This window comes from Talpa europaea, assembly GCF_964194135.1.
Source record: "Talpa europaea genome assembly, chromosome: 10".
In the NCBI taxonomy this organism is placed as follows: domain Eukaryota; kingdom Metazoa; phylum Chordata; class Mammalia; order Eulipotyphla; family Talpidae; genus Talpa; species Talpa europaea.
Window position 1 is genome coordinate 108,445,505 of NC_140077.1, and position 25,944 is coordinate 108,471,448.

The 25,944-nt window shown below is 39.4% G+C and overlaps 1 protein-coding gene across 1 annotated transcript in view; it reads left to right on the forward strand.

Moving 5' to 3' along the window:
- Nucleotides 1-25,944, forward strand: part of TTC29 (tetratricopeptide repeat domain 29) — a gene marked incomplete at both ends in the record, with an annotated part of 162,481 nt that overhangs the window by 40,570 nt on the left and 95,967 nt on the right. Inside the window, 2 exons of the mRNA XM_084245598.1 lie at nucleotides 8,621-8,833; nucleotides 14,557-14,642. Of these exons, the coding sequence (XP_084101724.1) occupies nucleotides 8,621-8,833; nucleotides 14,557-14,642 (299 nt within the window). The remainder of the gene's footprint in view (nucleotides 1-8,620; nucleotides 8,834-14,556; nucleotides 14,643-25,944) is intronic.

Genomic DNA, 25,944 nt, shown 5'->3' on the forward strand with positions numbered 1-25,944 from the left:
AGTAAAAACGACCAAACAAAAACCAACTCCAGCCGCGCCTCCCACCCACTGCTTAATTGACCAAACCTCCCTGCAGTTTCTCCCCCTGGCCTCTGTAGTCCTTTTTGTCTTAATACACAAGCTCACTGGGAATATATTTTCCTCTTAATCATTTAAAAATAAATCTTATGTGATAGTTGGCCTCCCTCCACACCCCTCCAACACATTTAAACTACTGCTAAACTTGTGTCTCAAAATTCCCCTTAGAGGAAAGTTTTCCCAAAGGATTCTTTGGAAAAGCCAGCATGGGATCCCATCCAGGTTCCAAGCTGATCCCAAAAGTCCAAGCATGGACCATGGATCTCTCCCGAAACCCCACCCCCAAGTCCTTGCCACCGCTGCTCTCAGACTGACACCCGCCTGTTGGAAGTGAGGCTTACACTTCATCGCTTCATTGCTGGAGTCATTTCCAAGACTGAATTTAGAAAGCAGGTACAGGTAGGCATTTTCCAAGGTGCCTCTGACTAATTAAGTGTTAGAAACTGACTCACATTATTTTTGAATAGAAATTAATTTAGTAGTTAAAAGTTAGTTGTTTTTGTTTTTCAGAAGTAAATTAACCTTGTCATTTCTACATAAATTAATTGTCACTTTTGGCATGTGAGTTTATTCTCCATTGACTGTGTGTACATGTTCCTCAGACCTTATAGTGTTTAATGAAGAGATCCTTTTTAAGTATTGATAGCCACAAGAAAATTATACCATGTTTGATCTGTGTTAAAGAATCAAAGTCCAAGATCTTTGAATGGAACCCAGAATAAAAATGTAATTAGGCTACATCCCTAAAGTCTGATATATCTTTAAACAAGACTGCAAATGAAACTTTATTAGAACTTCAAATGAATTATTTCATTGCCTTTTTTTCAAATTCATTTTCTTCCCCTTCCCTTTCATGTCTGTGTTCCTGACATCGCTGCTTGTATTTTACCTGTCTTTTTCAGGGTGTTTTAATTATTTACTGCTTAACGAGTAGCACAGAGAGGAAGCCTCGTTCAGAGGTGCCTGCTATGCGGCAGATTTTTCTTTTTCAAAGCTTTTGCAAGGAGATGTTGAAGAGTTGCGCAGAGTTTACCGCTCTGGCCACACTGAGAGACTGTTCCGGAGGTGTTATTTCCTCCAGCAATCTGAGAAGGTGCCCCCAGAAATAGGTCTCCAGCACTACCCCTGGCCCAGAGTGAAGGGGACACTGGATGAAAATTGCTATTTCCAGCCAGTGCCTTTGGTAGCTTTCCATTTGCATAAGTGATACTGCTCTATAAGTCTAGGTTTTATTTTTATTTTTCAAAGATTTATGTATTTATTTTGGCATGGAAGAACTGGGGTGTAGAACAGAGGTGCAGGGGGTGAGAGGGTTCACCAGAGACAGAGTGGGAGCAGAACAGGCAGATCTACTGAAATATACTGCTAAGGGGAGCAGCAGGTGAGACAGGAGAGGTCTGCTGAGCCATGTGGGTCAGCTCCCTGGGAGGGACTCAGACTCATGCCACAGCCATGAAAGCGTTGAGACTTAACCCCTAGGCCACCAGGGAGGCCCCTAGGTTTTCAAGTATTCCATTTGATTTGCTCCAAATGGTAAACGGAACGAAAATATAGATAAGATGTCATGAAATTCTGACGTGTCGAGGAAACCCCAGGCACTGCATGACCCACACAATTTGCAGCCACACCCTGAGGTTGGCTTTGCCCCTGTGTCTTAGCACTAACGCATGGATGTGGATGACCAGTTGTATCATATCACAGTGTTGAGGCTCACACTTTGGTCTCTGTTTTTAAGTTAAGCATTGGAAATACGATTCCTAAGAAGGAGAATTATCTAAGGATGGAAAGTCACCAAGTCCTGCAGGTATCTAAGCTTTGCCACCTGCTTGGTATGTGAGTTTAGTAAAGAGAACTTCATTTCCTCACCTCTGCATATAGATACGAGTGTATACAGCAGTGTGCACACATACATGCATAGGTAGTTTTGTAGTTCAGTTGTTCCTTTAACACATATTTTCTATTTAAGTGTGTGTTCATGTATATTCACACTGAGATCACATGTATTCATACATGCACATCGGCAGTATATGTAGTACCTACATGTGTGTATCTCAGCTCGTGTCATGCTTGGCACATAAGTACTCAGTTGACATTTTTCTCTCTCCATACTCATATAGATTGTTTTCAGTTCATGAGGTTTTTTTTGTAATATGGAAAATAGTGCAGACCTGACCATCAAATCAATGACGTATAGGGGAAAAGCTACTGCTTGCCTCACTCACTCCCATCTTCTCTAAATTAATCAATACCGGTGCTTTAGTATATATGCTTCCACACTGTTCTCTTGGTTCATGCAAACATAATCATCAGAATGTGGTTTATTTAAAATCTAGAGCAATGTATAATTCAAATAAGAATTACATTATTGAGTAAGTCCAGAATAACTCATTAGTTGATCTAATGTCAATATTGACTTTATTTCTCCGTGGACTTTTATGCTTGTCAGCACTTTGTAGTATTTTAAGATGAGGTGAAAATCATTAAAGTAAAGCTGTTATATAAAGAAAAAAGTAAACTCTAAGCTCTTCAAGGTGTATATTGGCTGGTATTAATTTCCTATTGTTTAGGCATTACAGGAGTGTTTTACATTTTTAATTTACATTTTAAATTATATGAGTAATTTCTAATTGTGAACATTTAAAAGTAAAGCTGCCTAATGCTTATTCCTTAGAAATTACAAAACTTGGCTAGAAACCAGCTGTATGAGGTTTATTATGACCTTAGAGCCATTAAGTTTGTGCACTGCTTATGTCACTGACTGCAGTCTTTGAAAATCCCAGCCAACTGCCACCAATTACAATTCCTCCAGAATATTTTAGAAGTCCAGGCAAACCTTCTGGATTTTAGAAATTAATTTACTTCGGTCGTCAACATCAGCTGTAAAGTTCTTGTGAGTTTCCCCCATACCTGCCTTCCTAGAATCCTTTTCATTGTCTAGTTTAGTGACGGATGCTTCTTAATGGGGGTGTGGTCCATCCTTATGAGGTCCATCTAAAACCTTTGCTCAAAAGAATACAGCATCCCCTTTTAAAATAACATCTTAAATTTCTTCTAAGTGCCCACTGGAGCTACTCAGAAGTCATGGGTACATTTTGTCCCCAGTTTGTTAGGGATGCAATTGAGTTACAGAACAAAATCTTTGTTTTCCAGCGTTCCATTTTGCACTATGTGCTGAGGGTTATAGCACGGAACAAATCTCCTCGGACAAGAGATAAACCCTTGAAAGTGATCATTTCCATTGGGAAGTGTGACAAATCCTTAACTATTTCAGTGTCTATAGTGCCATTGTAATGCTCATAATTGAATGTAAAAATCAAAAGATTATATAAATTGTTCATGCAGTTAACTGAAATGGAAAGCAATGTCTTTTGTTTTTACAAAAAAGCAATAACATTTCTCTCTTTTGGCCACTGTTCAATATTGCTTCTAGCAGATTTTATGTCTATGTGTCATACAAAATAGTAACTTAACACCAAAGATGTCCGGTAGCTCCAGATTAAAATGTAATACGATATACATAAAGCTTTATTGTTCCTTTAGGTTGTAGTTTTAAACTAAAGTGGAACATTTCCCTAAATTCCTCAACAAATGTGCACAATTTAGAACTAAGTATGCTTAAGAGTTATGCCAGTGCTGCTGAAAAAATAAGTCTTACAGACCTGTCAGATTATTTTCACGCAATTGTTTCTCTAGCGATATTTTTACTGGCAAGTGTACAAGTTTATAGGAAAAGAAATAATTAGCTACTTTCAGAATTGCTGATGCATAGGAGCTCAAGCAGGCCAGCCCATGCCTCCTAGAGATTGTGACATTTTAAATTACCTGAATAATACCAGGAGCCATCTTTGGACATAATTAACACCTTGCCTAATTAATGTCAGTTCTAGACCATCAGACATCATTTATGGAGTATTATTTTATTCAAACTTGCTTTCACACTTATTATGTTGTAAACTTTAGATTTGTGTGCTGTTTTTTTAAGTGGAGCAACTTCTTTTTTTTTTTTTCTTTCCTTTTTCTTTTCCCTCCCCCTTCAAGTAATCAATGCACTGCTGAATGAGTTCATTTTAATGCACTCAATCATGCCTCTAATGTTCGTAGCTTACGGGCGCAAGCATCAGTAATGCAGGAATGTTATATGGCTTTAGTTTGGGCCATTTCATAAAATATTCATGGAATCAAAAATGTGCATCAAAATAGCGGCTGGGAGAATTACATTTATGTTCCTGCTTTTATGGCAGCTTCACATTTAAACCCATTTGTGTTAATATCTAGTCAATCTTCCTACTTTAAAAAAAACTAAAATGGGAGAGATCATATACATTCTCCTTTGCTTAATATTTGTTCTAGACATCTGCTGTGATACAACAAATATCTATAAACTTTCAGAGCTTGTGGTGCAGGGGAGTGGGGTAAGCAACAATTTGGGTAACACCCAAATATAAAAGATCTTATTTTCACTGCCTAGTGTTTGTCTTCACAGTCTACCCTGTGTTTTGCTGTTGACAATATTGTTGGTATTGTTGTTGTTGTTTTTAATAAGTGGATGGATTTCTTGTTTGTGTGGGTTTTTGTGATGGGAATCTCCTTTGTAGTTGTTTTAAGACTGCACTTTCTATTTATTTATTTGTTTATTTATTTATACAAACACTGGGTACAGTCAGAAGTGCAGGAGGGTGAGAGAATTTACCAGAGCGGGGAACAGAACAGGCAGACTGACGAAATACACTGCTGAGGGGAGCAGTGGGCCAGACAGACAGGAGAGGTCTGTCGCACCATGTGGGACCCTCCCCGGTGGCCAGGGATTGAACTGACACTGCAGAGGCTGCGGGCAGCTTCGCAGCCCAGCTCTCAACTGCTGCACCACCAGGGGAGGCCCAAGACTGCAATTTCTATTAGCTGGAAAACTACAAATGCACAGCAACCTCCTTGTTTATGTAAATGTCATGTAATTATTTTTAAATTGAAGGTTAGACTTCTCTAGCCCTACCTGGACTAGAGTTTTGCGTAGCTGTTCACATGCGTCTCCCAGGGTGTGGATTCTGATACCGCATGCTGTTGAGGTGAATTGATTACTGATAGTACTGGTTGAATGCCAGTCTCAGTTGCCCCAACAAAATATTTTGGCTCCATTCTTTTCTTTGCTTAGCTTGAAATAATAGTGGGCTCTGGATTTTTGCTTAGCCTAGAACCAGGCATTCCAGGTGCTTCGTGAGCAACCACTCCTTAGGATAATCCTCTTTCAGCCTTGCTGTGGACTTTGCTACTCGGTGATGACGAAGACTCACCGGTAATTCCTGATACAACCTGACAGAGCTCATGCCCTCTTTGGGGCCCTTTTAATCTATGAATATTCTAGAGACCTTCTTTTTTCTGTCTTGCTACAGGTAACTATTTGTGATACCATGTCATTGTCTCTGCCCTCTTCCTGTGGATTAGAATGTTACCGATTCCAGAGAAGGAATCTAGAGCCCAGTCCCTGTGCAAGATGGATGCTGGGTTCTGAATCTCATCTGATGGTTCTGATATTTTAAAGTTTATTTGTTTCCATGGATAGGCTGTATATCAAAACTTTGAAGCTGCAGGTGAACCAAATTTGAAAATCTGGTGCTTGATCTTCACTTACATTTACATTTGGCTTTGTTAAGATTATCACAGTATTGATAACTTTTGATAATATTTCTCTCAGGTATATTAACTTTGAGATTTTCATATAAAGGCATATGCATTATGCCCTATTGAATATCTAGTCTTAATATTAATATGAGAGGCTTTACCCAGAATCTTGAAAGTCTTATTCACAGTTGGAACTATAAAGTGGATGGAAATCTTATCATTGATAATCATGCTTAAAGGAAAATATTTGCATATTTAAATTACTATGCTCATAGTATAGACATATATTTTAATATTTTTAAATTGAATATTACATTATAGTATAATATGAACTTGCAGCTTCTGACCAGCCTTTACAAGTTGTTAGGAAGACATTTGTGTGCTTATGGTCATTTGGATCAGATCCTTGCTAGCCTATGTACTGACACCAAATAATTTTCAGAAATGAATCTCCACATCTGAGAAGAACCAAAAAACTCTACTTCCTCTATGTACGTATCTTAGTTTAAAGTAGTGCCAGAATCTCCAGTACCCTCATCTGTGGCAAAAGTGATTAAGGAAGGGGAAGTGAAACCATGAATAGCTAGATGGGGTCACAGATGACTAAGTCTGGGGCCCCCAAGGAATTCCAGGGGCCCCCTAATGTCACTACATGCTTTAGATTCAAATAGGGAGTTCATGTGCAGGCCATGTAGCTGTTTATACATCAATTCCTCCAGAAGAGACCAGTCAGAAGCACATCAGGGGCTGACATTTGCTTTCATGCTAGAAGTTATTTGGGATCCCCTGAGGAGCACCACAAAATTAGGGGACTATTTAGAAGAGACTAGAAATCACATAACTCAAGCATTACTTTTAATGAGAGATTTATGTCCAGAGACCACATTTCTAACACTTATGTTTCTGACTCTTGGCTTAACTAGCACCTGCTACAGTAGAACCAGTCTCTGTACATTTTAGATCCTATGTTTAAATCCTCAACATCCTTAGAAGCTATTTGAGTCATTTAACCTCTGTAAGCCTCAGTTTCCTCTTTAGTGTAAAATAATTATTTTATTTTACCTCACTAGTTTTGGGAAGGATGGCTAAGACAATGTATGAGGAAGAAACCTTCCATTTGGATTAGCACCTTGTGACCTGTGCTATTTTATTAGTGAGCATCTCAGGAGACAAGTAGACCCTTCTGAGAGTTGAGCCTTGGCCAATGATCATGAGCTAAAAACAGGACAGTGATTCTAGCCTCCAAAGCTCTAACAAAAATAAAGTTCAGTTAAAATGGCTATTTCCCAACTATTGCAAGACTGTCTTCCACCGCACTCAAGGAAGCACTCATAGTAACCAGGGGAAACCAATGTCCCGAGAACCACCCTTACTTTGTTCATTCCTGAGGGGCAGCCTGTGCAGGATGCCTGAATTGTGCTTAGAGGAGAGGCAGGCTTCCCTGGGGTACAAAGACATAGCCCCCACCTTTTCTCCACTCTTCCTCACCTTCAGCCCTCTCCACATTTCCTCCATCTCGCCTTCCCCCGCCACTTTCTCTCCCTCCCACCACATAGTCCTGCCTCCTTCGATAAAATCCTGGGCAAGAGTCTAAGTTCTCATGTCCGTTTTCCATCCTGATGCCTCGTCTGCATCTCATTGTAACTAGTCGGGTTATCCAGAGTTCATCTCCCAGCTCGTCTCCTGGAATTCTTAGTGAACCTGTTATTCCTAACATACCTTTGCCCTCTCTGTCTGATTACTCTGTGTGATCACAGATGCTATCAGGTTCTTCCTACTCTCCTTACAGTTCTCCCCCGCTGCCCCGCCCCAGAACAATCTAGTTTACTCCTAGTTCCCTATGTCTGTTGCCCTATTCACAAGGCCAAAGAGAAATGTGTACCTGTGCCTTATGGATAGATGGATGCTGGCTAGGGGAAAAAAAGGCCTCTCACATACACTTTCCAACGATACAGAACTATACTTCACAGGCAGAAATATAGTTAACAGAGGAAACATAACCCACACATGTCAATGTTCCATTCGAGTTTTCAAAAAAACGAGGGTCAAGGGTATTTGGCGGGAAGGTGTTTCTGGTGAAAGGGACTTCAGGAGACATGAAAAACTACACCTGCTTTTGTGGGAAGCAAGAAGAAAATTGTCAGCTAACTGTAAAAGATTGTTGAGAACAGTGATCCACCTTGAGTATGTGCACCAAAATGAAAAAAAAAAAGAATAAGGAATTATTTTTTAAAATAACTTCTATTGTGTATTTCTTATTACCAAATAAATATACTTGGATGATAGAACCATTAGGCATTACAGATAATCAGGAAGGAAATCCCCACCCATCACCCATCTAGCACTGATGATGTTTGGTAAATGTTTTCTGATGTTTCTCCATATTTTCACTTATTATAAGCACCTGTCCATGGAATGAAATATTCTTCGATAGTGTCTTGTTTATGTCTTTGTAGTCTTTTTTATCCTGTGACAATTTCATAATACAGTTTTATAAACATCCCCCAGGACACGTTCCTTGGTCTTTATCTTAGCTGCTGGGCTCTCAATCAACCCCGTGCCTTTGTTGAAATTTTGTGCAGATTATTTGCTGATTATCCACCTCTGTTGTGTTTCTTGATGAATACTATTCTTTATGCTTAAATGTATTTTTTTTACTGAGGTAACATGGTTTTGCAACACTGTATGCATGTGATTTACACCTCTTTACATATATGTTACCACACCAAGTCACCGAAACACCCATAGTCCTCGACCATGGACCCATGAGCCCTCTCGCCCCTTTGCTCCCTACTTCTCCTGCCTCCCGTAGCCTCGATTCTGTAGTCATGCCCCCCTTTAAGAGTAAAATAGAAGAGGTACGCAAAATTTTTGAAAATATGCTCTGGCCTGTGGTTTATGTTTATGAATGTTGTTTATTCTTTAGGTCAGCTTCTGGAAGCTGCTGAGCATTATGAAGCATTTCATCAATTGACGCAAGGGCGTATATGGAAGGATGAGACAGGTCTCTTTCTCAACTTGTTGGCCTGCGAGAGTCTCCTGAGGACGTACAGATTACTCTCAGACAAAATGCTGGAAAATAAAGAATACAAAGAGGCCATCAAAATTCTAATAAAAGCTTCAGAAATAGCCAAAGAAGGTGGGTAGAAAGAACACTCTCCACGCTGTTCGCTTTAATAGGCAGGCGCTGCTTCTCCCGGGAGTGAAGTAAAAATCGTCAAGTGTTCGGGTGATTATTTCCTATGAAATGCAAAGACAAATGCCATCAATATACTTTCAGATTTCACTGTGAAACAGAGGTGCCTTAGTGCTGACAACAAGCAATCCATTAGTTTCCTGAGAGTGTTATCTCCAAAATTACAACCCTCTGAGAGGAGTGTTAAAAAACAAAGAATGCATAGTAAGTGGGCAAAGTCATCTGCAAAAGTTGAGGGTGTGTGTGTGTGTGTGTGTGTGTGTGTTTTCTGTGTGTGGATGTGACTGATGTTATGTCTCTACAATCTGACAAACATTTCACTGTTTGTAAATTCCCTAGTGTGAGGTCATAGGAGGTCATGATACATTTTAAGTTGGGAGTTAACAGGACAATAGAACTCGAATACATGGTCGAGTAGACACTTGCCTGCCAAAGCCAAGGCATGGCCTTTGGACTGGCAGCAGCCAGTCTATAGAATGATATCATTCCCATAGAATGATATTCTCAATGATATTCCCATAGAAAGATATGGGAAATGTTTTTACATAATTTTTGGAGCCCACCCTGGACCTGCTGCCTCTGAACCTGTGGGTCAGCAGGACGCCCAGGTGATTCCTGGGCACACTTAAGAGCAGCGAAAAAAGTCTGGGAGAGCTGGTCATATCCTTAATGTTCTATGTCATTTGCATATGTATAAAATGTAAAGGAAAAATTAGGAGCATATATTCACAAGGTTTTCCATTATGAAATGCAAGGATATTTTATTACTATGTAAAGCATATTAGTAGTGCAGGCTTTTCATGAAGAAGATAGCAGTTATGCTTTGGAACTAATCTTTATTTTCCTTTTTGTGTGCTTTTGATATAACTAAGAAGGCTTCTGCTACTCCAAAATCAAGAAAATTTACCCCTGCATTTTATTCTGAGTTTGATTGCTTCAATGCCTGCATTTCTCTCTCTCTCTCTTTCTCTCTCTCTGTGTGTGTGTGTGTGTGTGTGTGTGATGTAAGAACTTCTCACTTGATGGTTTGCATGTGGATTGCAGTTGACTCACTACCATTTGTTGAAAACACTATTCTTTCCCAGTAAGTTTTCTTGGGAGCCTGTCAAAAATTAATTTACCATAAGTATGTGAGCTTTTTTCTGGGCAGTTAGTTCTATCGATCTAAATGTCTTTTCCTATTTCACTCCTACATATACTTGATTATCATAGTCTTGTGGTACATTTTGAAATTGAGAAATGTGATTCTTCCAATTTAGTGAATTAATTTCCCAGTTAGAAGTGGAATTTTTCCCTTTCATTTTCAGATTGTTCATAGCTTGTGTTTAGAAGTAAAATTGACTTTAGTTTACTGATGTATCTTGCAAGCTTGCTAAACTTGTTTATTAGCTTTGATTTTTTTTTAATATATTAGATCATGTCTTCTGAAAATATGTTAATATTTTCATTTCTTCCTTTCTGATCTTGATGTTGAAGGGAGGTAGAAAATGACACCCCCAAAAACCACTTTGGCATAAAAAATACTTTGAGCTAAAGGTACTTAAGAAAACAACAGAGCAATAAATGACTTTCTAATCGCCCCCATTTTTTTCTGCAAACAGAAAATTAAATACGGCCATATGAAAGATGCCTCCCCTAAACTATGAGGATAGAAACATTCTGTTTTGGGAATCAAAGCCAAGAGAATTTTGTACAAACAGACCTTTTGCTAAAACAATTCTTATTTTCCCTTAACTTCCCTGAATTGTTTATCAATAGTTACTTTTCCACAATTGTTTCTCTTTGTTCAACCCAATATTAAAACATACATGTTCCGCCATTTCTTTTGTCTCTTCATTCTTTATAAAGGCTCCCATGTCACCTAAATCCTTATGTAAATTTGTATAATTTTCTTCTGCTAATCTGTTTTATATCAATTTAATCTCAGCTATGGCTCAATTTCCCTAAGATGATAGAGGTAAAAAGTTTCCTACTCTACAAATGCCTTTTCTTTTTCTTGCCTGGTTACCCTGGCTAGGAAAGCACAGTATTAAATACAGTTAGATTCAGGGGACTTCTTTGTCTCCATCCTGATCTTAGAACAAAAGCTTTTAATCTGTTATTATTATGTGTATCAGCTGTGGGTTTTTTGTAGCCTGTTCAACAGGTTGAAGAAGTTCCTTTCTATTTTTGAGTTTGTTGACAGTTTTTGATCACTGAAAGGGACTGGATTTTTGTTTAATACTTTTTTCTGCCTCCACTGAAATTATCTTGTGGTTTATGTCTTTTCCATTACCTTGGTATATCACATTGAATGATCTGTGTATATTGAACCAACCGTGCATTCCTGGGATAAATCCCACTCCATCTTTTTACTCTTTTTATATGCTGCTGGATTCAATTTGAGGCTATTTTGTTGAGAGGTGTGGTATCTATATTCATAAGGGATGTTGGTTTTTTGTTTTCTTGTGATATCTTCCTGTAATTTGATATCAGAATATTACTGGCTGATAGAATGATATGGGAAGTGTTTTTACATAATTTTTGGAAGATTAGTGCTGATTATCCTTTAAATGGTTGGTAAAAAATTCACTAGTGAATCTGGAGGCATCGGGCTTTGTTTTTCTGTTTTTAATCTAGCTAAAGTTTTGTGGATTTTGTTAACCTTTTTAATGAAACCATTTTTAAATTTTCTCTATTGTCTTTCTATTCTGTTTCATTTATTTCCATTCAAGTCTTTATTATTCCTTCTTTTTAGTTTGGGTGTAGTTATAAATTCTTTTTTCTGGTGTTTTAAGGTGAAATTCTTTTTTCTGGTGTTTTAAGGTGAAAAAATGTTCCTTTTTTAAAAAATAGGAAATTATAACTACATTTGTTCTTTTATGCATTGCTTTGGCTGGATTCCACAAGTTTGAGGTTGTTGTATTGCTATATTTTTTCTGATTTATTTACTTATTTATTATGTTGAGCCTTGCACCCCACACATCCATCTGGGGTTGTGTATTTTTATTTTTTGTTATTTTTTTATAATTTATTTTTTTATTTTTATATTCCCCATACAATTGCAACCCCCTGATTTTGACCCCAATCCCTCCTTTCCCTGCCCCCACCCCCAAAGTGTGTCTCTGGTTCATAGTTGTTTGTTGATTTTGATTTTTTCTTTATTATAGTTATTCTTTTTCCTGGTCCCTTATTTAGGTTTTCTAGATTCCTGTTATGAGTGAGGCCATCAGGTATTTTTCTTTTTCTTTCTGGCTTATTTTGCTGAGCATGATCCCTTCCAGCACCATCCATGTTGCTGCAAATTGCATGTGTTTATCTTTTTTGACGTGTATTTTTATTTTCAGATCTAGTAATTTAGGAGTTTACTTAATTCCCATATAATTGTGAGCTTTCCAAATTTTTCTGTTATCTATTTTTAACTTCATTCTCTTGTAATACATTTGCTCAGTAGCATCAACCATCCTGACTACCTGAATTTTTTTTCTCAGCACTGAAACCTGATTTTTTTCTCTATACCCTCACTTAACACTCCTAATCCCCCTTGCCATGCTTTCTTTTTTTGGCCCTACGTACTTATCACCCACAACTTACCACATAATTTATTATGTTTGTTGTTATTTTCTGTCTCTGTGTGCTAATATGTAACTCCCCAATGACAGAGAATTTGCTGGTTAATTTACTGATGTATTCCAAGTTTGTAGGGCTGTGCTTGGCTCACAGTAGGTCCTCAATAAATTTTCATTGAACAAATGAATGGGTGACTATATATTAGTTAAACAACAAATGGAAGTTTTAGGGCACATTTCAATGAAACATGTCAGTTACTCCCAAGTATACTATCTCTATCCGCTGCCCTGCCTGAGAGGTCCTCTCTTTAGACTGTCTAATAGATACACTAGTATAATTTAGATCTTGAAAATAAAAGCATAGTGTTTTCTTTAAGATAAATGACTGTTGACTTGGAGTGCAAAGCCAATATTAATTTAACTCACTCAAAGAAACACAATATAAATAGTATTTCTCCCTTTTTATTCTTAAGTGTCTGTGTCCCTCAACTTTAATAGTGCTGATATTTTCTTCTATTGTTTTGTTGCTTTCATTTTATTTTAACATTGTCTCATTTAGTAAGCAGGGAAAGTTGTCATGTTTAAATTTTATTTTAAAGCTAATATTTTTTATTAGTTTATGGGTATGGCCCAGCTGCTTCATTTAGTTACCTCAAAATCTATCTACAGGGTAGAGTTTTCTTTCTTTCTATTCCTTTTTGCTGGGCTTTCTTTGCATAAAATTAGCAGCTATGATGATCTGCTTTCAGCACAGGTCATTGCAAGTGCTTTAACACAGATATGCAAGTACCAATCACAATCAATCAGCTTTTAATTATGCAAGAGTTAACTTCACAGCCTCTTCCATCTACCCCATCTTGCCTTACTCTAGCTCCTCTCGTAGCCCCAACACTCATAATCCAATAGTGGGGAAGTTAAGCCCAGATGAATAAAAAGAGTTAAGTGTCTCCAGACTGACTCCCTGGCACCATTAACTTTGCTGCACTGAGATCTTGAGGGTATAATTCCCTGCAATCGGTAAAATTGCTAGAGAAGAAAAAAAATGCCATCACCAGCATTCGCCATCCTATTTTCTCGCCGTTTTCTGATTGAGCCACTGTTGCACAAGTGGCAATTCAGTGAATAGTGAGAGTCATGCAGCAGAGAGAATTGCTGCTCTTGTGAAATCCATCATGGTTAGAATGCAGAGTTCAGAAACCTAAGGGTACTTCCTTCCAAAATCAAAAACAAGGGTGAAGGGTGGATCTGTCAGTATTTGCATCACACAGGAGTTAGGTGGCATTGAAAGTCAAAGAGTTCCACAAGCCGAAAAAGGATAGCATTCTTCATAAAAATAAGGATGCTTAATAATTCTTATATTAGATTTACATGTTATATTTAATACATAAATGTAAGCAAATTACATGTTAGATAGTACGATGTGTGTCTTGTTGAGCCACACTGCACGTTTCCACATTTTGCTTTTGGATAGAATTTGGCAATTGCAGGACCAAAACATAATATACAGGGATTAGAAAAACTTAGTTCCTCATATAAAGATGATGAAAAAAGCATTGCCAAAGAAAAGCAAAATACGTCAAGATTTCAAAATGTACTTGGAATTTTGTTCCAAGAAGCCAAGCCCTGTTAGTCATTTTGACCCAAGTTTTAACCCATAGCTTTTAAATTGCACCAAGCTAAAATAACAACTCCTTGATTTGCTAATTACCTGCCCAGTTAGAGACTTAGCCCAATGCCTGTCTGTGAGTATGTGTGTTTGTACACTAGTGGGGTTGGTACACTTCGCAATTATTCATGTGTGCAGGAGCAGCTATCCTGAATAATGACAGGGTTTTACATAGTGGATCATGATAGGAATTACGTGTAAAATGTCAAAATGATCACACGGGTCCCTGCATGGAGAGGGAAATGCCTCATAATTATATCACTAATGCATCTCACTCTAACCTGGTAAACTGTGTTTGCAGCAGTCTTTTTTTCTTCTCAGTACACAGGAGAAACGTGTTAAAATAAACTTGTTAAAATAAATTTCTACTATCTGAAAAAGCAAAGATTCTGTTGGTTGTAGTAAATCAGTTTGTCTAATGCCATGGTCATTTTCCTACATTTTCACTTTAGGAAATGACAAGAAGATGGAAGGACAAGCTACCTATTTCTTGGGCTTAGCATACTTGGCTTCTGGAGATTATGACACGGCATTAACGGTAAGTTGAAGTGAACGTTGATCAATTTTAATTTTTATTTTATTATATTTATTTTTTATTAAGTAACATTGCTTTATGAGACTGTGTGATTCAGAGGTTACACCCTTCAGATGTGTGTTACCACACCACACCCCCAACCAGGCCACCGGTCACCCTTGAAACTCCTTCCCTCGTTGTTTTCCACCTGCAGCTCCTCAGCTGTTATGCTCAATTCGACACTCAGATTTCATTGGATTTTATAAGGTCAACAGAATACTAGTGGGCCTGACATTAGTGTATCTATTTGTGGAGACTAAAACAAAATAACAACATTCTAGAAGCATTAAAAAATGGTTTTATTACTCATAGAAGGTAGTGTTAGCTCAACTGTCATGAAATGTGTTAGGAAATATGAAAATAAAATATAAGGAGTGATGTGACCCCCCTCCACTCCCACAGCACAAGGCCAAGAAGAAATGAGCTTAAATGACAGTAAAAATTAAATGATGATAAAAAATAAATACAGCAAATTTATAATATGGTCTGTTTAGAAAAGAATGTGGTTCTCAGGCAATAAAATGGCCTTCAGTGCATGGGGCGGGCGGTGATGGAGGGCTGTGTTAGTCCCAGTGTGAGAAGTAGCCTGCTTCCTGATAAAGTCAGTGTTCCCCTATTTTATGACCATTTTATTTGATTTGTTTGGCTAAAACAGACAAATGTCAAGTGCTCTCATTTCTGTGATATGATGATTAGAAGAGATAATTTGTATAAAATTTTAAGAGTTCCTGCCTGGGCTATAATGCACCTTTGATAATTATTGGCTTTGATTACCTTTACACTCATCTCTGTCTCTGGACTTAGTAGTAGTAGCAACAGCAGCAGCAGCAGCGAAGATGGGAGGGAGGAAGTAGATTCCAAAGTTCTGAAGGACTTGGTAATAGACTCAATGTGGGAAGTCAGGGAGATAGAGGTGCCATGTGGTCTGGCTCTGGAGCTGGAGGATGCTGGTGTCATTGCTGGGGAAGATTGGAATGTTCTGGACGCCCAGACCTGGGGTGGATCTGAAGGTTAGCACCTGCTGCCAAATCTCTGGTTATCAGAAGTTTGGTTATCAAGAATCTGGTTATCAAGCCATAAAAGCAGTAAATACTAGCATTTCTCAGGTAAGGACTCTCGACATACTTTTTGGAGAGTATATTTTACAATTCTCTGGAGTGAAAGGGCACCAAAATGGTTACGTATTAAAATCAGGCTGGTGGAGGGTCGAGTCCCAGCTACCACCTCATCATGAGACGTTGTATGAGACTGAGCCTTTCTGAGCGCTGGTTTCTTCATCTGTCAAATGAGATAAGACTCCCTCACTCAGCACAGCTTCATGAGTATTCAGCAACAAAACACATACAAGATGTGTGGCATCAACTCAAAAGTATAGAAAACTGTAGCTATTGTATTATTAATAAAACACAAATGATTTTTGAAAGTGTTAGATGGTCTTACATTTACAGAAATCACTATTCTGGTTTTTCCCTGGTATCCTCAAATACTACACTTAAAAGTATCCCCAAACCAACGGTTGCCATAGGAGAGCATAGGTAAGCGAGTAGGGGAAAATCTACACAATCAAAGACGTTCAGAGTTTTCCTCAGAACAGTAATGCACGGGAAAGAGCGTCGTGCGTGATACTGCTCCCGGCTACACAGCAGTAGTTCTCTAACTGCTAGTTGGTCAAATACATGGACCCACTGTACATGTTGATGGACAGTCCTCATATCCAAAGGAACTACAGTTGGGAAGAGGACGTGGGGCTTGGGGTTAGAAGACATGGATCTTAATCCCAGCTGCCACATGCTAACTGTTGACGATCATTTAGTCACTTAACTTCTTGGAGGCTCACTTTTGTCTGTACAATGAGAGTGTCAATAGCAGCTTCCCTGTATGTGTGAACATTAAGTGAAAAGAAGTGGCTGTTCATACTTTATTTATTTATTTATTTTTTTAAACATTTATATTTATACAAGAGCTGGGGTACAGGCCAGAGGCTCGGGAGGGTGAGAGGATTCACCAGAGGCAGAACAGGGAGCAGAACAGGCAGACAACAGAAATACACTGCTGAGGGGAGCAGCAGGCTAGACAGGAGAGGTCTGCTGTGCCATGTGGGATTCTCGACGGCCGGCAGGGATCGAACCCGCACTGCAGAGGCTGTGGACAGCTTCACAGCACTGCGCTCAACCCGCTGTGCCACTAGGGAGGCCTAGCTGTTCACAGTTTAGACTAGAAACTGTTTTTAGAAGTAAGATACTACTATTCCTGCAGGCTTCAATTAGCCCTGAATAGCGCTATGATGCTGCAGCCAGTAATCTTTATGGAATATCTAGTCAAAGTACCTGCTCTATACATTTTTTCCTTAGCTACAGTTTACTAAGTTTATTCTATGGAAGTTACATAATACTCAAATTTATCTTTGTATTAGCATGTATGTTTTTAATGGCACTATGATAAACCAACATTTTATGAAAACATTTTTGTCATCAATTTATTCATAGCTTTTCCTTGGCCTCTAATCAAAAAAGAGGGGGAAGGGATTTGAATTATTTATTGAAAGTTCCTGGCTGTCCAGTGCCTGGACAGCCCCACCAGGTGACACTCCTGCTCCTGGGTCACAGCCCCATCACTGAGCTTGGGGGCCAGACACTGGCTGTCATCCAACAGAAGGTTCTGACAGTCCTGCTCGAGGACACTCCTGACACTGTGGCTCATCTGTAGCTTTTTTTTTCCTTTTTTAAAAATTCATATATATATATATATTTTACATCATTGTTCATTTTTAAATAATGTTTGCTTTTTTGCCCCCCACCGGGTGTAGTCCCCATAGAGTTTCCTTCACCAGTGCACCCGTGCACCATCACCTCAGTCCCCTGGGCTCCTCCCTCCCTCCCTCTGATCCCTCTCCCGCCTCCTCCCCTGCAGGAGGTCTCTGGTTTATAATTGTCTATTTGTTTTTGTTTTGTTGTGTTGTGTTTTGTATTATTATTTTTTCCCCTGATGTCTTATTGGGTTCCCCTATATTCCTCCTATAAGTGAAACTATCCGATATTTTTCTTTTTCCTTCTGACTTATTTCACTGAGCAAAATTCCTTCTAGCTCCATCCATGTTGTTGCGAATGGCATTAGTTTATCTTTTTCACTGCTGAACAGTATTCTTTAGCAGCTTTCAGCATGCTGAAGAGGGCTTGCTCTCAGCTTGAGATGCTTCCAGTGCAAGCTCGGGGCTCCCACAGTCACTTTCCTGCTCCATCAGAGTTCTCCCCCACTTCATCCTTGCGTGCTGTGGCCCATCTCAGCAGGCTCCTCTGGACTCCAAAAGGAGCAGTGGCTGCAGATCTCAATCCCCCTCATTGTGGCCACACTGACCTGCTCGTTAGTACCAGACCCTTCCCACACATGCTCCCACCAACACACCAAGAACACTTACTTCTCACCCCATCCATTTTGTTCAGCACAGACATGTTCAAGATATCCTGATAGGACTGAGAAAAAAAAAAGTGATAGGATCAGAAAAAAATTAATAGAGGATTCTTTTCTAATTTAAAAAAAAAAGATTTATTTCCACAGTGCATCGAATTTTATTACTCCAAATTATTAAGCGATCGTTTATGGCATGCAATAAGCATGTATTCCATGTCTGGTCTTACCTAATGCCTTTTTGAGCAGTTAGCTTTATTGGGAAAAGAGCATATTACCTAGTTCATTAAAAAATGTGTTTTAATAATTTGGAGATTATGGAAATGTAAAATGCTTTACTAATAATTTTGCTATTGTCTTTAAAGTCATGGCGTTTATAAAACATTTAAACAGGTCTTACAGGGATAATTTAACGTAATTTTTGCAGTGAAGATTGAATAAAATCTTAGTAAATTGAATGTTTTTGAAATTTCCTCATTAATAGGGAGTTTAACTCTCTCTAAACTTTTTTTCCTATTTAATTTTCCTAATGGTTCTTTTGCTTTACAATGTCACAGCTTAGGAAAATAGCATACATCTTTTTCTTCTTTTTAAATGATGACTACATTATGATATTTGTCATATAAATTATAATATTTGTCATTTAAGTGACAAAAGCAATGTAGAAAAATCAGAAACCTCCAAAAAATCAAAAACCTGTGTATTTTTTAAATAGTAATCTGAATGGCAAAAATTTGCAAATCATAGTCCATCATAGAATCATAGGAGACTCCTTATGTGAGGGAAGAAAGGTCCAGGCCTAAATTAATATAAACACTGATTTTCTAGTAATAAAATCTATTGATTTTCTTGAAATTGGAAAGCTGGTTTTAAATTCCCATGAGATCTGGAATCCCATTTTATCCAAAACTTCATGATTATTTTACCTATTCATTAGAAAAAGAAAGCTCTCCTTTAGTGATTCTTTACAAAGCAGCTGAAATGTTTGTTTTCAGTCCTTCACATTTTAAGTATAGTGCAAAAAATTCCGGTATTTATTTTTAGAGAAAAAGAAGGGAGGGACAATTATTTTTATTTGGTTCATCCTAAAGAGGATGAACTTTGAGACTCTGGAAATTGAACACACTAATCAACTGTACCGAAGAGTGACATATGGAATATAATGTATGTAGATTCCTTAAAGTTCAAGGCCTCGCATATGAAAATGATCTCCAGAGCAATAAAGCAAGCTGCATAGTTCATCACAAGACTAATTGAATGACAGAGCTAGAGGCAATGACACAGCTGTGAGCACGTGTTGATCTAGAAGCTGCATCCCAAGCGCAAGAACCTGGACATGGTGGGCCTCCCTGGTGGCCTAGGGGTTAAGTCTCAGCACTACCACCTCACAGCCCACCGTGATGGCCTGAGTTCAATCCCCAGCCAGGGTACAGACCCACATGGCATAGCAGACCTCTCCTGTCTCACCCGCTGCTCCCCTCAGCAGTCTATTTCAGTAGATCTGCCTATTCTGCTCCCCACTCTGTCTCTGGTGAATTCTCTCACCTCCCCCCACCCACCTCTGGCCTATACCCCAGTTCTTCTATGCAAAAATAAATAGATATATTTTCTTAAAGATTTGTTTATTTATGTATACAAGAGCTGGGTTATAGGCCAGAGATGCAGGATGGTGAGAGGATTCACCAGATACAGAGTGGGGAGGGGAACAGAACAGGTGGATCCACTGAAATACACTGCTGAGGGGAGCAGCAGGTGAGTCAGAAGAGGTCTGCTGCGCCATGTGGGTCACCTCCCTGGCCGGGGATCGAACTCGTGCTGCAGTGGCTGCCGATAGCTTCATAGTGCTGAGACTTAACCCCTTGCGCCACCGGAAGGCCCCAAATAAATAAAATCTTAAATTAAAAAAACAACCTGGAGATTGTGATCACATCAGCTGTGTTAAACAGTGATAGTGGCGAATTGCTCCTTGTTCTCATAGATTGAGCCAAATTATATATTTTCGGCTACAACACAAAATGGGTAACTTCAGAAAGAAAAATGTAATTCAACATCTTCAAACGCACCCAAAATATTCTCAAATGTACCTGTAATGTAGGCAACTCCTTGATTAACAGCTTTAGATATTATTCAGTGCAATTGGTACTCTATAAAAACATACACTAGATTTTAAAAAACAGCATTAATACAAGGCTCCCAGTATTTAATACATATACTTAAAATTATTTTTAATTATTTTCAACTTATTCCCTATAGAGACATGAAGAAGTTTGCCTTGAAACTAGTCAAACGACTGGTTTAAGGTTAAATCTCCATTTTCCCAGGGGTGACCTGCATTGATCCTCTTTTTTGTTGTTGTTGTTTCTAAATGGTCACGATGATACCTGGGGCTGGCCAAGAAAGAGGAGAACGACCCGCCCACCAAAGGATGTTCCCAAAAGTAATATCTCGATATGAGTAACAGCTTTCTTTTGAGAGCATTTCTAGGGCAAAGGTAGATAATATTCTTTTACTTAAAAGCGTGACTTAGAGGCAAAAAATTAAAGTCAAATAGTAGGGAAAACTGGCAGCTCACTCAGGCCTGTGGTTAGAATGGTCTAAAGGGTGGCAGGGATCATGTGTGGTAGTTACTCCATGGTGTGGGGTTACCCCATGGTGTGGGGTTGCCCCGTGGCGTGGGGTTGCCCCATGGCGTGGGGTTACCCCATGGTGTAGAGTTGTCCCATGGTGTGGGGTTGCCCCATGGTGTGATGTTACCCTGTGGTATGGGGTTGCCCCGTGGTGTGGGGTCACCCTGTGGTGTGGACCAGTGCACGGACCAGCACCCGTGGGAGGATGGGGGAGAATGTGGAGGGCGGGTGAGGAGGAACAGGCATGCGAAAACAATTGAGGCTGGACATGAGCAGACCAGGAAGTGTGTCCTGCTCTAACGAGTGTGAATAATTCCATTCTGTCTGCTAGAGTTTCAAAATAAATAACATAAAATAATGTAAGCATGAACACTTTGATTGCAGCTAGAATGTGGCTGGTGGTTCTTGCTGAGATACACATTTATAGATTTTTTTGGGGGGGGGTGGGGGGAGAAGTTTATGAAAGAATCTTTGGCATTTCTGTCTAAATATGATGGATGCACATGTTTGCACTATTAGACTAATACGCTGAATGTTCGGTTTGGGTTTCCCAGTAGGAGACCTCAGGGCTGGGTCTGAGTGTCCGCACTTGGCTTACAGATGGGGTCAAGCCTGTGGGGATAGAAAGAAAGAAAACAAAGAACCAGACAAAGGACAAACCAAAAGCAACACACAGAATATCTGACTGTAGAATTGAGAATAGCAGAGTGGGGAGCATCGGGGAGAGTAAAGCAAGGAGGGGCCCATTGGGCTGTGGTGAGGGACAGCAGCTGCCTCGGCGGTGGTGCAGGGTGGCCACCTACGTCTACAGAGGTGCAAGCCTATGCCCCTGAGTCATATCGGTGTTGTGTTAAAATTAAAATAAAAATAGTAACTTTAAAGAAATGTTTTATTTAGGAGAGATTCCAGAGGCAGGGAGTTTGCAGAAAAAGCCAAGCAAGGCCTGTTGCCGCTGTGGCAGTTGGAGCTCAGAGCTGCTGGAACATTCTGGAAATCAGTGTAGAAACAAATAGTCACCCCAGTGGAGGGACAAGCTATCCTGGTCGACTGGGAGCTGCCTCACAGGCAATAGTTCTCTGGCTGCTCCAGTTTATTACCAGCCCGGCCTCAGACAGAAGGTTCCAGATGCTGGTGTCAGCAAGCCTGGGCTGCTGAGATGGGGGGAGGGACCCAGACAGTCGGCCGACCCCATGCCAGTCGCGTGATGTCTACGCTTCCTTTTTCTTGCCCCACAGTGGAGAGGATAAAATTGTCTGTGAGGATTAAATGAGACAAAAGACGAATGTGCTTGCTAACATTCAATACATGGTGACTGTGCTCTTCTAAGAAGACAGGCTCACAGGTGAACAGATCTGTTGATTCAGGAATTAACTCACTTAGGAATTTCTCTGAAGGAAGCAATTATTAATGTCTACTAATACTTGGCTCCATTATTGTTTATGTAATTGTTAGTAAATACAGAGATGTAGCTGTGACCTTTACATATACAATGTTATGAGTGAGCAGTGTTAGAATGGTGGCAAGTCCAGAAACAGAGTAAATGGACAATAGCAACTTGATTAAATGTCCTAAGTATCCTGTGATGCAATACAGTGCAGTCGATAAAAATAACACTATATTTATTGTTTTATAACAATATATATTTTATATATTTATAAATTTATGTATAAATATTTATATATCTATACATTTATAAATGTCTATTTCTATATATTTATATTTATACATTTATAAATGTGTATTTTGTGTTTATATTTATGTATTTATTTATATATTTGTGTGTTTATATATTTACACATATAAATATTTAAATAAACAATATATATAAATAAGCAATATATTAAGCAAAATATCAGGGTAGAAAGCAATGTGTGTTATGGTCATGCTTATATATATTTACATTATATACATGAAAATATTAGAAACATGAAATTATTTTTGGTAGTTATCTGTGGAAGCTGGAATAATGTATGGCTTTAATTTTCAGTCTTTTGGGGAGTGAGGGATCTATATTCCCCCAAATTTTCTACAATTAACACTTATTGATTTTGTAATGAGAAAAAAATCTATTTTTTCTCTCTATTCCATTAAAATTGAAAAACTTCAATTAATGTTTTCAGTAGGTTTTATGCACACTATTCATAGTAAACATCTTCCATATAGGATTAATCTTAACAGTCATTTCAGCAGCTCATCTCAACCTAAAACATTAGAGAAAGTTCTTAAATGCTTAACAAGTAATAAAGGATATTACAGACAACCTGATAAAGTAAAAAGATAATCATGTAAAATATCAAGCAAAACTAGAAAACTATAGCCCTCCAGTTTTTGGTATCCTGAGCAATTTGGATCAAAGTCCACAGAAACAAGAGCGGTAATGGCTATATTGGTGGTGGGCTGTTACCTCATTCAAACTCAGGTTCAAAGCACAGTTTTTAATTAGGTCTGGGCAATTTCTTTTTGCTCAAGCAGATTCTTTATTGTAAGACTGTACTGTCAATGGGGGCATAGACATGTGTGACATATACTAATCGTACTTGTAATGGGGAACAAGAGCTTCTTACTGGGAAGATTGAGGTGATGACATTGGAATTGAGCCTTGCAAGATAAATAGTAGCTGTGCCCTTGCTGGAGAAGCAGCAGCGAGAGTGAGGGCAGAATGTGCTACTGCAGCGTGACCTTCGGGGAGGATCCTGCTCAGTGCAGGGCTATGGTAGGAGGGGCAGAGAGATAGGGCCTGCCTGAGAGTAGGAAGTCTCTAAGTCGAGCAGCAGCTTGTTCTAGAAAACCTGGTATTACAACCTGAAGAGAGAGGAGAAAGCATACATTGTACAAAAATGAAGACTGGTGTAAAATATACATACATAAATAAAATATAGAGAGAGACTAGAGGAGGTAAGACCCATTAGAGGGCTCTTCAAACATTTGGGGTGAGGGTTGATAAGTCCCTGAACTCTGACAATGTGGTATGGCTCCTGATAGACACAACTGAGAGGCATTTTACAATTTTACAACTTTCTAACTGGCTTGATCAATGTAGAGAGAGTAGAGGGAAAATGAATCTGAAGTCTTTTGTTTAAGCAATCCAACGTATGGTGGTGGTGGTAAATGAGACAAAGCCTCAGGAGGGGAAACAGTTACCCAGAAGAATTTTTAGTAGTAATTTAGAGGTGTTATTTTGGTCTTCCCAGAAGGTAAAAGGCATTGCTGCCACCACCTTGTGACTTATGATCTTGCCCCTGGCCTTTGGATTGCAGATTTCAGCACCACCTTTCCATCCCAGTGAATCTCTAGCACAAGTGAAGCCACTCAGAATGCTTACCTGGTCATTTTCATTTTTTAAATCAGAGCCAGTCCTCCTTGGTGGGGAAGATTTAGCTGGAGAGCTTCCAGAGCCATGGAGAATAAAGCTGACACACAGAGAGAAATCGAGATGAGAAATGGAAAGAGCTATTCCCAGTGGTATCTGAGTCTCTCAGTCCCCATTTTGCCTGAATTAGATTGGGAGGGTTGTCCAGTGAAATCAAATGAACCCTAACTGATAGAAGAGTATCATATGGTCTTTGTATGCTGTGTGTCTAGAACTGTACCCAACCTTGTCATTTATTTATAAGCTTTATCTCATATAATAGAAAACCCTAAGAGGCAGGTCTCATTACTATTTTCTACCTACTCTTACTCCCATTTCCCAGATGAAGATGATGGAGACTTAGATTAGATCACCTGTTTGCACAGGTGACTCACCTGTTGGGCACAAGCCCACTGGAGCGACACCTCTAACTGCTGATGGTGTTGCCAGTTAAGGTGTTGTCAGTGAGACCATCTTAGATGCACGTATTGAGTCTCATCACAAATCTCCCTTATAAATTTTTCATCACATTCTCATCTGTTCTGCTTAGTGAACTGCTGATTGACATAAACGTTTTCTTATTCTTGTCCAGTAGAAATTATTATTAAATAACACTTGAAGCTTCAAAATAAAGTCACTTCCCTGCTGCTGGGCTAGTTCAGAATTAGCACAGAGTTTGTGGTGAAGGACATAGGAGGCCCAAGTGGCAAGTGGCATTGGGCCTGGAGCAACCTGCTCTTCCGTGTCTGCTCCAGAGAAGGATGTCAGGAAATGTCACCCCTCATTTCTCTTTTCCATCTCCCTCTTCCCTGCCATTGGCATAAGTAATGGGGTGCCGTGGGGTGCCCTGACTTTGCCTGGTTTTTCCCTGGCTATTTTGCTGGCAATGAAATATGTCACAGTGCAAGGGTTAATAGAGTTGCAGAAAAGAAAAAGTAACAGAATTCGTTTGCAAATGCAGTGTACTCAACACGTTATTCCTACAACCCCAAGATCTTGCTCTTGACGCAAATTTCCCATTTACTAGCAACTTTTAATAAATGCAAAAGAAAGACCCTCAAAAGTACTTTTGGCTTTCAGTTGAAAAAATCTGATAGGGCAAAATGCTTCTAATTTTTGATCATTTGGATTGATTGATTGATTTATTTATTTATTTAATTTATACAAGCACTGGGCACAGTCAGAAGCATGGGAGGGTGAGAGAATTCACCAGAGCCAGAGCGGGGAGCAGAGCAGGCAGAAGGACCGAAGGACACTGCTGAGGGGAGCAGCGGGCAGCAGGAGAGGTCTGCGCGCCATGTGGGACCCTCCTCCGGTGGCCGGGGAGCAGCCGGGGATTGAACCAGCGCTGCAGAGGCCGCGCACAGCTTCGCAGCCCAGCGCTCAACCGCTGCGCCACCGTGGAGGCCCTATCATTTGGATTTATAAATTACGAATAGGGGACAGGGTTCTCAGAATTTCCTTTCTCTCTGTCACCGTCCCAGCAATTACCACAGTATGACATAGAGGTGAAGAGCGTGGCTCAGAGCCACACTGCTTGACTCTAGATCCTGTCTGGACGCCTATTATATCCTGTGACACTGGGCGAGTTCCTTAACCTGTCTGTGCTCCAGTCTCCTTACCTGCAGCATAAGGCTAGCACCCAACTCACAGGATGGTTAGGAGGATTGAGTGTCTGGCTGACTGTGCTCCCTCAATAAATGCTGGTGAATATTACAGACCAGTCAAGGTATGACTTGCTGGCTTAGTGCAGGGGGATGATGCCATTCCTGACGCCCTTGCTGCCTTACCACATCAGGGACAAGTCTCCTAACATCCTGCTTTGTAAAATGAAGATGATATTTATTATATAGCACATTGATGAAAATTCGAATGGAATAGTAAA